This window comes from Perognathus longimembris, chromosome 9, assembly GCF_023159225.1.
Source record: "Perognathus longimembris pacificus isolate PPM17 chromosome 9, ASM2315922v1, whole genome shotgun sequence".
Taxonomy (NCBI): domain Eukaryota; kingdom Metazoa; phylum Chordata; class Mammalia; order Rodentia; family Heteromyidae; genus Perognathus; species Perognathus longimembris.
This window is the reverse complement of record NC_063169.1, coordinates 69,655,718-69,676,123: the sequence shown is the minus strand read 5'-3', so window position 1 is coordinate 69,676,123 and position 20,406 is coordinate 69,655,718. Positions and strand designations below refer to the sequence as shown.

The 20,406-nt window shown below is 38.3% G+C and overlaps 1 protein-coding gene across 2 annotated transcripts in view; it reads right to left on the bottom strand.

The window, feature by feature from the left end:
• The window catches only part of Pacrg (parkin coregulated), a 353,738-nt gene that overhangs the window by 293,952 nt on the left and 39,380 nt on the right, over positions 1-20,406 (bottom strand). For both annotated transcript variants that reach the window (XM_048354410.1, XM_048354411.1), the window contains exon 2: positions 18,063-18,197. In XM_048354410.1, coding sequence (XP_048210367.1) covers positions 18,063-18,197 — 135 coding nt within the window. The remainder of the gene's footprint in view (positions 1-18,062; positions 18,198-20,406) is intronic.

Sequence of the window (20,406 nt, the reverse complement as noted above, 5' to 3'; positions counted from 1 at the left end):
TCGATGGAATAATGGCTCAGAAGCAGAGTGTTCGTAGGCACTTCTGTCAAAGGATGGAAGTAGGGCCAAAAAAACTAGAAACCTTTTGGCAATTGTTATTTTTTTAAATGAAGGGTTTGTTGTGGTTCAAGTAGTAAAATGCTGTTCAGCAAGGATGCGGTGCTGAGTTCAAACCCCAGTGTTGCCAGTTTAAATTTTTCTGTGTCCAGTGACTCAAGCCTGTAATCCCAGCTACTTAGGAGGCCAAGGTTGGGTAACTGGGACTCCAGGCCAGCTCTGGCAGCAGGGAGTTCTCAAGACTCTAGGCACAGGTCTGTGCAACCTTGGTATGAGGGGTGTTGCGTATTTGGGAAACCAAACATAGATGAGTCAACTGATCTAAGAAAACTGAAAGCATTTTAAAGGCATATAAGCTTTCTGTATGCTTTTACTATATAACACATTTTAGAAAGAATTTTAAAACTTTTTTTTTTAAAGTTTATTGTTTCAGAAACATGTTATAGATTGTACAATCCTGTCTGTATCTTGGATTTTTTTTTTTTTTTTTGGCCAGTCCTGGGCCTTGGACTCAGGGCCTGAGCACTGTCCCTGGCTTCTTCCCACTCAAGGCTAGCACTCTGCCACTTGAGCCACAGCACCGCTTCTGGCCGTTTTCTGTATATGTGGTGCTGGGGAATCGAACCTAGGGCCTCGTGTATCCGAGGCAGGCACTCTTGCCACTAGGCTATATCCCCAGCCCTTAAAACTTTTTAAATTTTTAATTTCTAATGAAATCACATGTATTTTATGTTTTGTAATGGGTTCTGTAATACTCTTAACTCTAAACATTTTGGGTAGAAAGAATACAATTGATTTAACTATTCCTTCAATTTTTTAAGGATCCATATTACCAGTTAACTATGTGTGAATTTAGGATGACATGCTGAATCTCTTCTAAGATTAACTCTCCCTTTTGTCTAACGATATAATGTAGAAGGGCAGTCGGCAGGGAGTGTGAGGAAGAGGAGCGAATTTTTTTTAAATGGATAGAGAGTTTGGGTCTTGCAAGAGGACAAGAATGGAAACTGATTGCATAGCTATGTGACGGTAGTCAACACTACATAGCCTGTGCAATTAAAAAAGGGCCAAGAAGCTAAATTTTATACAATGTAACTTTTACCGCAATATAAAACAGAACAAAAATAAGATTCTATCAATGTTTATACAAATGGCATTATTCAAAATAAGAATGTTATAATGAAAAAAATCATTATTTTCTAAAACCTTAATAATTCCTATCTATTTGAATGTGTAAATGAAAGTTTGAATTTCTGAAAAACTGCCCAACTAGTTGCTAAAGCAAGGGAAATAAAAGGGCTCAGATTTTAAAGGCAGAATAAACTACTGGTGATGTCTATGAAAGTTAGAATTAGGTTTAGGGTCAGATTAACAGGGAGTCATATTGATAACCAAAAAGAACATTAAGTATTGAAGTAGTATCATTTCCCCAGGATATTGAAAGGGCTAGTACCCTTGATGTGGGTTATTAGAAAAGCAGCCAATCAGGGAATTGTGGCCTCTACAGGTGGCAGATAGAAGGATAAGCTGATAACCCAAAATCTGCCTGACAACAAAAGCAAGGGGGGAGTGGAGTCCTCAAGATGCAGGAAGGAAGATGGGCAAAAGAAGGAAGAAACAAGGATGGGACAGTACATCTCCGACATTACAGACTTACAGGAAATACAAAGGCTATCCACCAATCAGAAAGCCACCCAGTTCTCACTACTTACATTCTCAAGGCTCAGCTCAGCTATGAGGAAGATAGCTAAGATGGTTGGGAGGCCATCCCATAGCAAGTTTATGCCACAACTCTTCACCGCCATACTTCTTATAAATTTTTCTGTCATCTTTACGTATGTGCACACTTTGAATTTTCCTCTTGGCAGATGCAAGGACTGGGATTTAGCTGCTTTAAACTTTCCCGTAACTTATTTGGTGAGAAGTTATAGATTAAGTAGGTGAACCTGACCTGCACTCATTGAATGGTTACACTATCGCTTTGTTTCACTAGCAAAAGAAAGCCAATATTTCTTTAGGAACTACTAACAGAAAGGCTGTAGAACTTAATTCTTTGGGAGAATTATGAGATGCTCCACACATTGTCATTAGCCCATAGGGAGAAAAGGAATTTTAACCTGAACTTATGTCGGAATACATTGAAAAGGCTGGGGCAAAAGAAATTCAATAAAAATAAAATCAAGCCTGTAACACTTTTTCTTTCAAATGTTGATTAAATCTTCATCTTATAAATTATACAAAGTACTTGAAGAAAAGAAATAGAGAAATTATTTGAAAAGCTATTGGAATTGCAAATCACTGATTTTGTCTTTTAGAAAGGAAGACTATTGCCTAACAAAATAAGTTTATTTAGGATCTATATTTATTTGAGCCAAAAATTTTTAAAAAATTGAAAAATCTCCTTTATGTGCAGAAGTTAGTTCAGTTCCTAAGAGGAAAATATTGTCAATTTTGAAATCACAGCACGTGATGTGTCATTTAGTCTCTGTGCACTTCTTCCATTATAAGAAGAATTTATGCAGAAGCTTGTCCTTCACAGATGTTAATTATCAGGATAATGTGAACTACATTGTTCCCTTTCTTTTACACAGAAAATCCCAGCAGCAACTGAAGAATATAATAGATGCTGTGAAAGTTGTTTAGAAATGGTAAATGCCTCTGACAAATGCTAATCATCAAAACCATTTTAAATCAAATATAGCAAGAATTTTGATTTGTTTTGTTCAACTGTTAAGAAGGAAAATTTAGAAACATCTTGCTCATGTAGATTAGAAAGTTGATGTGATATATTTAGATTTTAAACTTACTATACATAATTGATTAAAATTTTATTTTCTTTAAACCCATCTTTTAATTGGGCAGAAAGTATATTTAATCAGAAAAAGAGAAAGTAAATTCACTGAATTTGTTTAATGCTCAAGAATATGATTATACAGTAGTCTTATGTCTTCATCACATTTTATTAGTGGAATACACTAGGGCAAGAATTAGATACTGTATGCTCGCCAAATAATTAATGCCTAGCATATCATAACTTGTTGAATGCAATGTTTAATGAAACAATGAAAAATTTAAATATAGATCCAGCATCATTAACTATTTATATGGCTGGGAATATGGCCTCGTGGTAAAAGTGTTTGCCTCGTATACATGAAGCCCTGGGTTCGATTCCTTAGCACCCCATATATAGAAAAAGCCGGAGTGGCGCTGTGGCTCGAGTGGTAGCGTGCTAGCCTTGAGCAAAAAGAAGCCAGGGACAGTGCTCGGGGCCCGAGTCCAAGCCCCAGGACTAGCAACAAACCAAACAAACTGTTTATATGGATGGAGATGGGTAGATGTGTATGAATCCGTTTAAAGACCCCCCTGCCCTGCCTGTCTCTGTGTCAGCCCTTACGCTCAACAGCCTGCTTCTATGCTCTCTCTGCCAGAGCAGGGTCCAGCTGAGTCTGCTTCAGCTTTCTTGAGCTGTAACCACCATATCAGTCCCTGAGTAACCTTGGCCATTTTTCCTCACTCAAAGGCATACGAGCTTTCCAACCAAGACGCTAGAATTGCCATTGCCAGAAATGTGCCTGTAGTTCTTGATATTAGCTTAAGATAAACCAGATGATTTGGACTAGATCAAGTCACTTTTATCCTGATCATTTTATAAAACAAACTATGTGGAGAAAAGTAGTTCAAACAAACCAGGAGGAGTACTGACCTTGCTAGACAGTAAGGAATCAGCACAGGGAAGCAGAAGGGCGAGAAATGATTGACCAACATGAGGTCACTTGGCTATGAACCACCGCTGCATTCTGAAAACAGTCTTTTGCCCCCAAGTATCCAGCAGGCCTCAAGAATACCGGCATCCATGGGGTTCACCGCCTTTGCACAAAGCAGTGCTGTGGTTCCCTTAACTTCTGTGCATCTTTGCCTATCCCCGAAACCATCTCTATATTACAAATAATACCTAGTATGATGTAAATGCTGTGTAAACAGTTGTCAGACTGCATGCATTATTTAGAGGATTATGACAAACCCACAGTCTGTGCGCTCAGTGCAAACACAGTCCTTTTCTTTGAATATTTTTGATCCATGTTTGGCTAAGTGTGCAAATGTGGAAGCCACAGAGGGAAGGCCAACAATATGTCTTTCTGTTCCTGTTGATAACTTCTATATTCTCCCCATGTGTTCTTATGGTCTTCTTTAAATAAATCCAAAGGAAAAGAAAGTGCAGCAGAATTAAGGACTCAACTGATGATAGGCTGAGGATACGCATGCGGCTCACCCTGGAAAGCAAGAAACACAGCTTCTGATTTCCCCCCACATTTCTTCCCTGAAGCAGGTGACAGATTTTCCCGAGGGAGGTTTCCTTCTTGTACTTGGGAGAAAGGCACACTTTTGTCTCTGAAGACAAAGTCAGAGAGGAAGCAGAAGGCGCAGGCCTGGCTGAGGGCCCCCTTTGTCTGATCACATTTCTCCAGGGGGGCTGGGAATGTGGCTGAGTGGTAGAGTGCTTACCTAGCACGCATGAAACCCTGGGTTTCATTCCTCAGTGCCACATAAACAGAAAAAGCCGGAAGTGGTACTGAGGCTCAAGTGGTAGAGTGCTAGCCTTGAGCAAAAGAAGCTTAGAGGACAGTGCCCAGGCCCTGAGTTCAAGTCCTAGGACTGGCCAAAAAAACAAAACAAAACAAATTTCTCCAGTACTGCTCAATCCTCCTCAAACTTGTTAAAAACAAAACAAAACAAAACAACAACAACAAAAAACCCACTTAGGAACAACCGTTTCTTCAGGGCTTCATTTCTTCACAAATGTTAATTTTTTAAGAAAAATAAATGACAAAAATATGGATGTAGACGAGTTTACCCCTAATTTAGGTTCTTAATATTTTTGATAGTTGATTTCTTACATACTTTTCCTACTTTTACAACTGACCCTGGGACAGGTAGTTAGATGTATATTTTCCAGAGCCCAAGTTACTTTTTTAATTCATTCTGTTTGCAAGTGACTAATGGCACACACTACAGGAAGGCAGGTGTCACCAATGACTTACACAACATCTAGTACACTGTAGCCATGCAAACTGTGTCATGGATGGATGGAAGAATGCTCAGAATAAATTAATTGTGTGTGTGTGTGTGTGTTTAAAATTTAGCATCATCATCATCATTCATTTAATTCTATGAATTTCTCAGGTTCCTCACACTGTACAACTTCCACAGTAGATACTTCAAGATGTTAACACATGATATAAATTGTGCCATGAATTCACAGGATTGTGCCTCCTAAAGTAACTTCCCTTCAGGATAGGCCATGCCCAGACTGAGACTTGTCTAAAGACAGTTTGCATACAGCACTTGTGCATCTAGATATATCTGCTCATGTGTGTCACGTCCTTTCTTGTGTATTTTTCTTAATCTGCTTACTACTAATGATTTCACTTGCAAATGAGAAGGGAAAGGGGACATAAAAATGGATTTGCTTGGCTACTTAGGCTTTCTTATATTTAAAATGTGAAAAGCACTTTTCACAAAGGAAATATGTATTTGCATATGCACATAAAATATTTATGTTGAAATATACATAGCAGTCATTTATGATCCTTTAATTAGTCTTTCAGTAGAATAAGAACTTAATTAAAATGTAATTTGTTAATTCATTAGTGTTGGGTTACAAAACTGACACTGATTTTCTATAATTAATAAGTCTAAAGCACTGTTTGGTTTCCATTGTACTTTCTCTTGAACACTTTCTTCTATTTGATATCACATTACCAAAAGGGAAAATACCAAGTTAGGACTGTCATTTAAATAAAAAAGCATAGGCGATGTTGCCCAATGGCCTTTACTTTAATGTTACTTTATTAAGGTAGTGTTCTGTGATCAACCACATGAAGCTATGCCCTAATGTTTTCTCACCCACGTTATTTTCCTTCATAAAATCATGATTAAACCACCTCTATTTCCCACTTGGTTGTGCAGTTTTTCCTACTATGATGGAAGCTGCATGTGGACAGATAATTTGTTGGCTCGTTCTATCCACTGTAGTGGTGCAGGTCCCACATTAGTGGCTGGCATTTGGCAAATATTCAACCAATGTATACTGAATAAATGCATGCTTGTAACTGAGCTCCATGAACACCAAATTGGATAGTATATCCTTTAACAATACCACATCTATAAGAATGCAATTTATATATGATCAGACTATGAGAGTTTAAATAAATGAATGCTATTTATCAGCAATAAGCAATATTCAGTGAGCTGCTACTATGAACCCCCTGAAAGGACTATAAATTATATTCTACAAGAATGCATAATGATAAATTGAGCTATCACATGATCTGGGAGACTTGAAAATAAAATTAAAAATCAATCTCACTGTCATTTCTTGAGTAGATGAAAATTAAAATTACCACTGATGAAGCAGACGGCAACTATAGAGAACACACGCAAAATTAACATTTTAATGAATGATTTAAAACACCAGCTTTACATTTTTTCTATTCACAATACATTGGGGGTTATGGTAGGTTAGAGTAAAATAATACTGTTTGAAACCTGCCAGAATCCATCAGGCAGGGAAAAATAAAAAGAAGTTACTGTAGCTGGTGGTTCATACCTTTAATCCTAGTGACACAGGAGCCTGAGGTCTTAGGATAGCAGTTCAAAGCCAGCTAGAGTAGAAACTAGTAAAAGAGCTGGAAGTGGAGGCATGGCTCAAGTGAGAGAGTACTAGCAAAAAGCGCAAAGAGAGAGTAGAAGGCCCTTGGTTTAAGCCAAACCACTGGCACTAACTAACCAACTAGGTTCCTGAAATCTTAGTAATGACACTTAGCAATAGAGTGGGCTGGATTTCCAGGGAGGGGTTCTCCATCCAGCCAGGGGTGGCACTCATGACACCTGAACTCCTGAGTGTGGACAGATGGGAACACCTGTTGAAGAGGCTTAGTATGTGTTGGGGAGAAGGAGGAGGTACGTGGATGACTAAGGGTTCAGAGGTAAGAAACAAGCCACAGTTCTAGAATCTACAGGCGCAAAGAGGGCTGGGAAGTAAAAGGAAGCAAATGTGAAAAACAAACCAATGTTTAAGAAGCCAAATTGGTATCTTATATCAATGGCACAGAAAATGTCTTACCAAAGAAGGATTTCTGCGCTATCGGTATATTCCATAGAGGGTATATCCATTTGGTTATGGAGCTCATTATTTCTGTAGGCTGTGGTAAGTTCCACTGTTATGGACCAGACAAAACATTATCAGCCATCTTGCCAATAACCAGTGTGTTTTTACCATCCTCACTTCCATTTCCCAGGCCGAGCAACCACTGTCACCAGAGTCTACAATTTTTCTTCATGAAATGAACCATCTGCTAAATTGCTGCTTGAGATTTGAAGCGAGTCCCAGTTGTTAGTTTATTAAATGTAATAAGTTACAATAATGAAGTGCTAGAGTTATGACCCACACAGGCAGAAAAAGCTAGAGATTTCCAAATGAAATTATAAAGATCTTAAGTTTTGTATTTTTTGACTTGTGGTTTTAATATTACCAGTTCTTCTCATAATATGTTGTAAAACTATAAAGATGGGCATTATGCACAATCCTCTCTGAGTATATACAGATACTTCACTGCCCAAGTGACTCTTCAAAAATGGAAATTAATAAATCCAGAGAGTCCTTCTGTGATACCCATGCCCGTAGCCTATTTTAAAAATTATTTTAGCATAAATTAATTATGCATTTGTTAATTATTTCCATGTAATAGGAGTTTTATTATTTCCTGATAATAGTAATGAGAACTCAGAGATTTCTTTAGGATAGCACACCTACCTTAATTTCCTATGTAAGTTTTATCAAATTAAAAGTTAAATGTTAACTTCATAACAAAATAAGAAAAAGATATATATGCATGCACATGTGTGTATAAATATACACATTCATAATATATACATATGAAAATGAGAGTTGCAGGTTTGTATGAGGCTTTCTAAGTCTTATACTTTTGTTTTTCTGAAAAAAATATGCTATTTTGCTATTTTGAACAAAGACTTAACCTTAAGTATGTGTGAGTATAAACACACACACACAATTCATATAATACATATTAGCTTGCCTTTGTTTACTGAAAGGTCTTCCATGAGAAACAGAAAGGATATTTTATTTCATCAACTTTTTGCATTAGAGAATGTTTCGGGTGATTTCATATTGGGGAAAGATTTGTATCTTAACGTGGTGCACCTTTTTCTATATCTAGGAACAAAGATACTAGTCTGACTGAGAAAGCAACTTTACAGAATTCATGGAATGATTTCTGGTTGATAATAGCTGAAAGAGCTACCAACATTAGATCTAACACAATTATTCTCAAAAGTAAGAAAAGCAAGTACCAAATCGCTTCAAAGAGGAACCCCAAATCTAGAGGGGTCGGCAGCTGCCTGATAACAAACTATGGATCCCCAGTCTCAGAGGCTGATTACTCTGTGAACACAGGGACACTGGAAAGCAACCACAGGAGTGCCGGGGCCAGGGTGTGACTGGTCCAAGAAAGGCGACTGCAAATCCATACCACACTGGCTAAAAATGTATGAATGTGCATCTAAAAGAAACTTGAAAGGAGTGTGTCAGAACATATAAATCTGTTGACAGTAAAAAACAAAAACCACCTCATAAAACAAGAAAAAATTATGAGAATGAGAAAAAAATCATGTAGAGATAAAATCAATCCTTTCTTACTTATGTATTTATTTCTGTCATTAGGATTAAAAAAGGGGGCTTTGTCTTTATTAGGCAAGCACTCTCCCACTTGAGCAATGTATGCCATGCTCAGCCCAAGATCTTACCTTTTAAAGAAAATAGCTTATTTTAAAACTAAGAACATGATCTTAAAGAAACAAATGAATCCTAGAATTGATATCTGTTGGGACTAAATTTGATCAACTTTCACAAAGAAGCAAAATAAGCCTAACAGAAGGAAGTAAATTAATTAATTGGAAGGCTGTGCTGGAAAGACAGACATGAGATACCCAGAGAAATTAAGAAATATAGCAACTAGCATGAGAAAACAGAGCCTGTATATCACAACATTCTACATGTCTCCAAATTTGAGTGTGACTGAGTTCCAAGCAGAAAACAACTTTAAATACATGAAAAATAGTATACATTTCAAAACATCAAGTCAAAATTTGGATTTGGTAATACCTCACTGATCCCTGGAAATGCCACATTCCCAAAATATGTTAATATATATGTATGTGGACTTATCTCTTTGAGATTGTTTTTCATTTAAAATTTGCTCTTTTTCTTGGTGGGGGGTGGTTGGTTGTGGGGCTTGAACTCTTTCCTGGGTGCTGTTCTTGAGCTCTTCAGCTCAAAGCTGGTGCTCTACCTCTTTGAGCCACAGCACCACTTCCAGTTTTCTGGTGGCTAATTGAAGATAAGTCTCATGGACTTTCCTGGCTGGACTGGCCTTGGACGGTGATCCTCAGATCTCAGCCTCCTGAGTAGCTAGGATTATAGGCGTGAGCCAATGGCTCTAGGCTAAATTTACTATTTTTATGTAGTTAAAAAAGACCTAAGTAGAGGAAAAGCAACTCATAATAAGACTGAATTCTTGTGATGCTCTGCTATGACTTGCCTAAACCTGTACTAATTATTCCCAATAAGGGAGACCATAGAGTCCATGTTTCTTTGGGTCTGGCTCACTTCACTTAGTATAATTTTTTCCAAGTCCTTCCATTTCCTTACAAATGGGGCAATGTCATTCTTTCTGATAGAGGCATAAAATTCCATTGTGTATATGTACCACATTTTCCTGATCCATTCATCTACTGAGGGGCATCTGGGTTGTTTCCAGATTCTAGCTATGACAAATTGTGCTGCGATGAACATTGTTGTGCTGGTGGCATTACTGTGATTTTGTTTGTGGTCTTTTGGATAGATACCCAAAAGTGGGGCTGCTGGGTCATAGGGGAGTTCTATATTTAGCCTTCTGAGGAATCTCCATACTGCTTGCCAGAGTGGCTGAACCAGTTTACATTCCCACCAACAATGAAGTAGGGTTCCCTTTTGGCCACATCCCCTCCAACAATTGTTATTGTTGGTTTTCTTGATATATGACATTCTTACTGGAGTGAGATGGAATCTCAATGTTGTTTTGATTTGCATTTCTTTTATGGCCAGTGATGTACAGCACTTTTATGGAAACGATTGTTATATCACAGTTGTAACTACTTTCAATGTCCCATCTGTATCTGTAGCTTCTATTATTGATGATGTTATTGTATCACCTTCCTGTGGTTGTATCTACACTATCTCTGTAATCTTATCTGAGTATATTGGAAACCGTGTATACTGGTATTAGAAGTAGGAAATTGAAAGGAAATACCAAAATTGAGAGACACAGGGTAAAAAAAGACAAACAACTACAAAAGCAATACTTGCAAAACTGTTTGGTGAAAAATGAACTGAACACCTCAGGGGGGGGAAAGGGAAAGGGGGAGGAGGGAGGGGGGATGAGGGACAAGGTAACAAACAGTACAAGAAATGTATCCAATGCCTAACGTATGAAACTGTAACCTCTCTGTACATCAGTTTGATAATAAAAATTTGAAAAAAAAATAAGACTGAATTCACTCAAATAGACACCATATATCAAACAGTCAACTATTGTAAGGTCTTTTAATTTGAAAAAAATACTGTAGAAATTATTCGAACCAGATCATTAGTGTGGTAAATCCAAAATATATACTGCATAAAGGACCAATAATATATGATCTGTACAAGAGAGAATATTTGCTTTATGACTGATAAGACATTCTTTGAAGTTTTACTTCTTGGATAACACCTATTCTAGAGAACAGACTTTTATGCACCAGAACCTATCATCATGCAGGTTACAGGGCTTAGTTTTGTGTCACTCATTGTAAGTTGGTGACTCACTGAGTAGACCAGTCATTATTGACTAAGTGTTGATGGAATCACATTACTTCTCTGTAGAGAAATACAGTATAGTAATGCAGAAATGTAGATTGGATTCAGTGATTTTATTTTATTTATTTATTTTGTCAGTCGTGGGGCTTGAACTCTGGGCCTAGGCACTGCCCCTGAGCTCTTCAGCTCAAGGCTAGCACTCTACCACTTGAACCACAGCACTATTTCTGGTTTTCTGGTGGTTAATTGGAGATGAGTCTCATGGATCAGTGGCATCTGGCCCAGTGATTTTTTTTTTTTTTTTTTTTGCCAGTCCTGGGCCTTGGACTCAGGGCCTGAGCACTGTCCCTGGCTTTTTCCCGCTCAAGGCTAGCACTCTGCCACTTGAGCCACAGCGCCGCTTCTGGCCGTTTTCTGTATATGTGGTGCTGGGGAATCGAACCTAGGGCCTCGTGTATCCGAGGCAGGCACTCTTGCCACTAGGCTATATCCCCAGCCCCTGGCCCAGTGATTTTTAAATGGCATGTTAATAAGAGTTTCGAACACAGTAACTCCCAGCAAAACCCAAAATTATCTAAAAAGATACAGAAAAAGAGAAAAAAATCATATGCAACCAAAGTTTAGTAGGATAGCAACCTCACAGACTGAGATAAAACTCATCTCTGTAGATAGCAAGGAAAATGGATAGAAGTGGATTAAAATAGCCGCATTTCACTCATGGTTTGCTCAACTTAGAAGCACTCATTCAAAAATAGATAGGTGCCTTATCCTTTGTACATTTTCTGCCCCTAACTCTCTGTCAGAAACACTCACTCTGGCAAGACTCATGTGGAACATAGCTGAAAGGAAGTAGGGACAGAAATTCTGTACTTGGTCCTAGATAAGGGGATGGCCCATAAACAAAATGCGATGGGTATGAGAAGGAGAGAGAGCTGGGTGTTGTACACTTTAAGGGTTGTAGGCACTGACGGGCACAATCCATTTACATTACTGTTTAAAGCTACAGAAGATTTTTAGGCCAACAGAAAAGGACTAGATTACATTTTTCTCATTTCAGACTTTTCCACAGTGGTCATGTCTAGCTAGAAAAACAGTATTGCAAAATAGGAGAAAAATGGAATATATACAAACTAAGAATAAACATTTTCATATAGCATGCAATGATAATTTTTGAAAAAACCATAGCTTATAGCTATGATTTCAATCAAAAGATAAGATGGAAATACTTCTAGAAATGTTAACAACTATATACAATGAGTAGTGGCATAATGATTTATTTTTTCATATTTTTCCAGTATTTTCTTGTAATATTAAAATGTATATATTTTAAGAACAAAATGTTCTCATTCTTACTATCAATTAAAACTTATATTTAATACACGTAAATTTAGTTTTTGCATGAAACTTCAAGGACTGGACAGCCTTCTTTTTGATAAAAGTAAAACAAACTTATTGCCTGAAATACAAATTAAAATTGATATGATTATCCATTCACACTTTTAAATTTTGCCTGAAAGAAAATTTAAAAAAAAATCTTCATCCACATGGGGGGAGAGGGGAAGGGGGAGGGGGAAGGGGGGGATGAGGAAGGAGGTAACAAACAGTACAAGAAATGTACCCAAGGCCTAACGTATGAAACTGTAACCTCTCTGTACATGAATTTGACAATAAAAAAAAACAAAACACCTTCATACAAGTTGCGATTGTTGAAAATTCATTATCTGGGGGCTTAAATCTAAAGAGACACTTGAATCACTCTAAAGCATCAAACAAATAATGATTTTTTTTTTTTCCTCATGACTACACTGTCAGTTGGATTCCATCTGTCATCTATCAAAGAACTTTGATCCCACTGGTGCCTCAACAAAGAGCACATCAGACCTAGGAGGAACTGTTTGTTTGATGACTGGCTGGGGCAGAGCTGGAGATTCGCCTTCCAGGCTCACACAGAAAACTCGTCCCCAGCACCACTTTATGACCAGCAGCTACCCCCATTTTAAAGATCTAGGAGCCAGTCCTTCTAAAGGGATGGCATTCTGAAGGGGGTGGCAGCCACGTCGTGGCCTCGAGGGAACGGAAGGGGCAGCATGCTAACTTAGCTGGGGTCCCCTCGCCACCACCGAGACCTCTCCTGCTTCTCAGCAGCGGTGGTCCTCCGGCTGGAGAAGCAGGCGTGATTTGTTTTCCTTCTGGTTGTCAGTCCTCAGAGACCTGAAACTTACAACTGCGGCTTGTTTCCCTTGGGTCTCCGGTAATGCGAATTGTCTTTAGCCAGTGCCTAACAAATCACTGTCACTGAGTAGCGGGTCGACCTTTCTTTTCAATCCATGCACTTTCCAGGAGTTATAAATCAGTGACTTTCAAGCTCGATGAGATGGCATATGCCCTAGTTTGAAGAACAGATGGAGGCTTGGGGGAAAATTGTTTCTCCAGGCTTGCTACAAGCAGCTCTCTCCATAAAAGTGAACCATTCACACTAATTTCTCACATAAATTACCTAGGCGGCGGGGAGCACTGGCCCATTCAGCAGAAAGTCTTTCATCTAGCTTTCAGGGGTCATCCAACCAATCTGAATGAAAGTTATTTTTGATACATGGTTGAATTTCTATATTGACACTTTTAAAACACACAGAAGTTACATCAAATGAGAGAATGGGATTAATTGTTTATGCAGTTCTCTCTTCCAAAAAAACAGAATCCTCCATTAACTGCCAGAGGTTTATTTTTTTTCAAGTCTTCTAGAATGAGTTCTGTCTATTAATTAGTCACAAAGGAATTAATGATGGAAATGTAGTAGACCTCTCATTAAAAAAATACAGGGATGTTGTCACTTTCTCTTACAAAATTTGCTATACAAATTCTAGTAAGGCCTCTTATCCAAACTCTAGCTGGCATCTATTAAAAGAAATAGAAACCTGGGATAATTCCAAAAATAAAACATTAATTCTACATGTGAGGCCAACCACTCAAATCAATTTGCCTGTACAACTTTAGCAATCACTATGGGTTCTTCCTTAAGGGCAGTAGACACACCATTATTATTATTTTTTTAATCCTTAAAAACAACTGGAAAAAGCTGGGAGCCCGTGGTTCATGCCTGTAATCCCAGTTACTTGGGAGGCTGAGATCTGAGGATCACAATTCAAACCAGCCCAAGCACCGCCCATGAAACTTTCCAATTAACTACAAAAAAGGCAGAAGTGGAGCTGTGGCTTAAATGGTAGAATAATAGCCTTTGAGCCCTGAGTTCAACCTCCAAGACTGGTACAAAAGACAGAAAGGAAGGAAAGGAAGGAAGGAAGGAAGGAAGGAAGGAAGGAAGGAAGGAAGGAAGGAAGGAAGGAAGGGAAGGAGAGAAGGAGGGAGGGAGGAAATGAGGGAGGGAGGGAAAGGAAAGGAAAGAAAAGAAATTCTTAACTGGAACAGTTAAGAAATTGAAGGCACCAAAGGACCAAACTATAAATCCAACTTCCAGAATCATATGACTACACTGATGGTGAATGGATCAGGTATCACCATGCCAAAGTATGACTTATTTTAAAAGGCAATAATATTTACAGATAATGAGCTTCATGGTTTGCAGCTGATTTTAATTATAAGGAAGTTATATTGAATTATATTCAATAATTGTTTTTCCTACTAGGAAATTATCAGTTATGTCAATGGAAATAGTCACACTGACAGGTTTGGTTGTTTTTTGTTTTTTGTTTTTTCGTAGTTCATGACTACTGAGGGCTGCTGAGAACAGAAAAGAATTGGGAAAAAAAAGGTGGGAATCTGAGAAGAAGCACTGAGTGGGGCCCTCAGTTGACACAGAAAGGCAGGTGCGGTGCTCATCACCTTCACTGGGAGGTTTAGGGAGGGACTGAGACATCAACTCATCTCTGTTATTTTGAAGGTGAGAGATAAGAAATAAGCAGACACGGGGAAGACACCTGTGCATAATCCCAGCAGCGTCCCCACGATAACAGCTCCACCTCCCCCAACAGTCACACATGCAATGCTGGAGCCCAACAGGCTGTGGATTCAAACTGAACTTGCTGCTGCTCACTTTTCCACGTGGCTTACAGACTCCAGGTCTATGGCAAGTTCCCACTCAACACTGGTTACAGGCAGCATTCGCGATGACTCACACAGTTCTTTTAATAATTAGGAAGCTAAACTTATTTGAGTTCCCAATAGTTCAAAACATCATAAGTTGATGAATTTATTGTTGTCATATAGGTGGGAAAAGTGGTCTACAGAGTTAAAGAGATGGTTCTGAAATATTATCTAGAAGAATAAAATGCAAAAATAGCTACCGGGTGCATTTACTTTTGTTCAGTAAATATTACCATGTGCTGCTCTGTGCCAGATACACTTGTTCTAGGTAACTAGGACAAAGAATGCACAAGACAGAAATATAAACACAGACCCTTGCCTTGAAGAATTTCAGGAATTGTTTCTTATTAACTTTGTTACTGGCTCCATTTTAAATCACTGTCTGGTATTTAATTTGTCTCATTGATGGATGCTTCATTGTTTTATAGTTTATAAATTGATATAAAAATGATGATGGTATAAAGTATATAGATTATTTGTATATAGATTGATAAAAAGTATTAGAAAATGCAATTTACAGTTACTTGATTAGCTTAATACTAATTTAAGAAATAATTTATTTTTCATAGAGAAGTAAGTTCTTATGATCCAAGACCTTAGGAAGCTAGATGGGAATTTATGTTTTCATTGACATTTTCTATAGCTCCAATGGTCAGTGAGTAGAGGCTAAATCCTTTCTTACATGTATATTCTTGTGTTTTATCAGTTCTGGCTTTACTTGTTGCATTTCAATGTAAGTAGCTACTGAAAATCACTTATATAACAAATAAAGGGAGGATAGACATGCAAAAATGGACCTGAGAGAGAACTTTGAGGTCTAAGTCCACATAAGCTTCTTTCTTTTTCGGTCAATTGGAAAGACTGGTCAGTTTTGCTGCATTTGTAATAGAGTTCATATTGTATACTGACACGTCTCGCGGGCTATAGGGTAAACCTGTCTATTTCTTATTCAAACATTCCCAACACGGGCTCATGCTGGTGTACTGAGAAACTTAGTGAAACAAGACCTTCTTAGTGCCCATCTCATACTGTCATATCATACAGAGTCACAGAGAAAGCTGACTTGAATCAACATCTGCATGCCTACAAGGTCAAAGAATTTAGAGATACTTGAGCATATTTGCAGATCTTTCCATTTCTAAAACAAGTGAATGTTTTATAACACAAAACAATGTTTTATATTCAAGCTAGAGTGCCAATGATATTTTCCCCTAACATTTTCTCCCCAAATCTTTACTTAAGTGACTTTTAAAAATAATTTGTATTCCAGTGTTGTTTACAACAACGGCTTACGGGTAGAATTTATAGTGATGAATTTCTTAAAGGTACCTCTGATTCATAGCTGTACCCCTCACTAACTGTGCGGGGAATGATTTTTTTTTTAATCTCAAGTGCACTCAGGTAAATACTCTAAATGACCTCAGGTGTCAGGTAGTGAGCTAGAATACACTGCTGGATCCTTCCACCAAGCTAGCCCTGGAAAAACCACAGCAAAGAACATGGACGCTAGGAGAAACTCAAGGGAATGGGAATAGGAGATGAGGAAGAAGGGAAGGAAGTAGAAGAAGTGAAGGGGGAAAATGAGAAAGAAGGAGAAAATGAGGAAGAGAAGATGTGGGAGGAGGTGGTAAGGGGAACAAAAGGTAGTGGTTTCTCACACTGAGCTATAGAGGAGAGAGGTGGCAATGTTAGATGCCAACACCTCACCTCCACCTCTGCTGACTGGAACAGGAAAGAAGCGAGGCCCTCGGACCAGAAGAGTTTTAGATCAATTGTTCAAACACAAGTTCTAGGGGGAACTTGACACTATAGGGAAGTTTACACCATCTTTCTGTGCATTTCCCTCTCACTTCCGCCTCTAAGCATCCTCCACTCCTCCGTGAAAGCTGTGACAGAAGCCGCTGCTCCCTCCTTCTTCCCCTTCTCCTCTTCCTATTCACGCTCATGAACTCTTTCATTTGACAACTTTATTTTTAACAATACATTAATTTATTTGTTACTTCATTACAGTCCCCCAATTCACCTTTAAACACAATTGCTGGCTCCTTAATGTCTGAATTGCTTTATTTCACTGACACTAGGCCCAAACGTTTTCTTTCACCTGATCTGATATTAAAACCTGTGCAACTGCTGACAAGCCTGTGTTGCTCTTAAATATCATCAAAACCAAAGTCGTTGGTAATGACAACAACAAAAAATAGCAGAATCCAGTAAGAGACCAGCATTTGTTTTTCAAATTAAATGTAAAAGCCTTCTCCAGCAAAAAGATTGGCAAGTTTGTTCATTCTGTTTTCCTCTCTTTCTGTTTTTTTTTTTTTAATTTTCTTTTCAAGTCACATCAGTGAGCCTTTTAAAAGAGAAGCAAGGCCACATCAGAATGGAGTCATTAGGCAATACATTTATTTTGAAGCCAATTAACCTTTTGTCAGAAGAATGTCGGTGGAGGTCAGCCTCTAGCCGGGCAGGAGGACAGGCCTGGCCCAGGCTGACGGCACTGCGGGCCGGAGCAGAGCCCGGGAATGAGGGGCGGCCTCCTTGTGTATTCCACTCGGCATTGCCCGGGAGCAGACACATCTCGACCTGTGCATTTAGGTAATTAAAGCTTCCATTTGGAAGTGTCCTGTAGGACGGTGAAGTTGGGAGGAGATAAATGGCTGTTGCTCTCCTTACCCAGCCTCCAGTTCCATCACGGGTGGATGGAAGGGCCTGAAATGGGCTGGGCTGCCAGCTCCACAGGAAAATAGAGATGAATGGGGCAGCAGACAATTCTCGAGGGAAAAAGCAACTCTGTCATTTTCTTCTTTGCAGGCTGTAATTTAATTGTTAGTTAAGGTGGGCAGCTGACACTGAGGGTTTCACCAGCAGCTACCTACCACCTTGCGTGTGCTGGGGGATCACTCCCGTTTATTTACTCAGCAGCCAAGTTTGTGTGGCATTGAGAAGTGTCACTGCAGACAGCGCAGCTGGCTGCTCCAGCTGTGCCCTGACTTACCTTCCAGGCGATCTTGTTTCCTTTTGAGTCGTGCTCAAGGGCAATGGGGAAGTCTCCTCGCTCATAGAATTTTCGAAATGCTGTGGGCTTGGTCGGTCTTTCTTTAAATGCCCCTGCAGCTGGAGGGCCTCGAACCTAGAGGGGAAACAAATAAGCCATGAGGTTTCAAGGTGTAACAAAAAGATTCCCAACTAGGAGCTTCCTATTTTTATTTTTTAAAAAAGGACTGTGGTCTGCATAAAGTATGTTTGATAATTAAGCCCAAATTATCTCATCCAGGACAAAAGAGATCTCATATTGATGCAAACATCTGGAAAAGAAAATTATTTTACATCCACTATTAGGGATCTATTTTGTTTCAAGCTATTTTAAAAAGATGTTTAGAAAATGTCATTTAAAATGTGTTATGAGATGATAATTGCAAATCCTAACCTCAGGTCTAAAATACACAATAGAATGCTGAAGGAATACATTTTAAATACATCTTTTCACTCTTTCTGTCTGTGCATAAAATAATGGCATATCTTCTCATTGTGAATACTAACAATTTTAAATTATATAAAATTAATGGTGGAATTTATAGGGAAAAAAGAAAGCCTACTGTGTGTAATTGAGCCGAGCCTTGGGTTGTCACATGTAGGAAGCAAGATACCCTTTTATTACATTCAAATTTTCTTTTGGTATTAGAAGTGTTCACCAACATTTTTATCAAAATTTACCAAATTTTTAGATAACCTCATGTATCTGACATTTTTATAGATCTCTTTACCTAGAGGCTATAGGTAATGGAGTCCATTCTCAACTACACTATTATTATGGGAACTATTAAGTTAAGATCTCTACAATTTGTAATTCATAGTCACTCTAAGTCACATTTTTAAGATTTATAAAGGACTAATAACTTTTTGTCCAGAAATTACTTATAAAAAAGATACCATCTACCAGCATAGCACCATTTTAATACCCTCAAAAAAAGATTTTGGTATCCTGGTTATTGTATATACGTTTATTGGAATTAGGGAAGGGAAGGGGAATATAAAAATGGAGAGACAAAAGATAAAAGATGAACCAATGCTACAGCAATACTTACAAAACTATATGTTGCAAACCAACTGTACAACTCATGGGGAGGGGGAAGAGAAGTGAGAAGGGGGAAGGGGGAGAAAAATGAGGGAGGAGATAATAAGTTGGATAAGAAATGTACTCACTGCCTTACATATGTAACACCTCTGTACATCACTTTGACAATAAATGAATCCATTTTTTAAAAAGACAGAATACAATGAAAAGACACAAAAACTGGGCCAATCTAAAAAGAGGAAGTTGGTGGAGGGAATGCATCATGAATCTGTGAATACACATTTAAGGAAAATTATAGGACGATAGTCGGTGTGTATGGCAAACATGCATGGTGGATGTGTGTTCATGCACTGATATAAAGAAGATTCAGAACATTTCTACCACCACGAAGGTCTGTTTCCTTTTACATAGACACACTCTTCTGCTCCAGCCCTTGGCTTTCTAGCAGCACCTATCTATTCCCCATCTATACGATTTTGTTTATTCCAATTTGTATACAGCATAAGACTCTTCAGTATTTGCTGTTTTTCCATCCAGCTCAAATCTGTGGAGATTCATATAAATCTAATTAACTGTTTGTCAATATTTTAGTACTTGTAAATGCTAAATGAATAACATTCCAGTGTATGGATGAACTACAGTTTGCTTAAAAATTTACCATTAAAAATCATCTTGCTTGGGGCTGGGGATATAGCCTAGTGGCAAGAGTGCCTGCCTCGGATACACGAGGCCCTAGGTTCGATTCCCCAGCACCACATATACAGAAAAAAAAACGGCCAGAAGCGGCGCTGTGGCTCAAGTGGCAGAGTGCTAGCCTTGAGCGGGAAGAAGCCAGGGACGGTGCTCGGGCCCTGAGTCCAAGGCCCAGGACTGGCCAAAAAAAAAAAAATCATCTTGCTTGTTTCCTATATTGGTCAATCAGGAATAAATTGGGAAGTTTTTGGAAATGGTCTTTATATAGTTGATAAATTATCTTTCATCTTATTATTATGAGATGTTTAAGTTATGAATGAAGGTTCAACTTTGTCAACTGTTTTTCTTTTTCTGCACCAGTTACTATACTCATATAATCTTCTCTTGCTTTGTGATATGAATTAGAAACACAGCTATTTCAATTATCTATTTGTTATTAAGTGACTCATGAATGATTTATATTTTTGAAGTACTGACTCACTTAATCTAAATTTCGCCAGTTACAGATGTGGAGTTATTTTTAGATTTCCCTTAGTATTCTTTTGGTATCTTCAGTGTCTATAGTTATAGC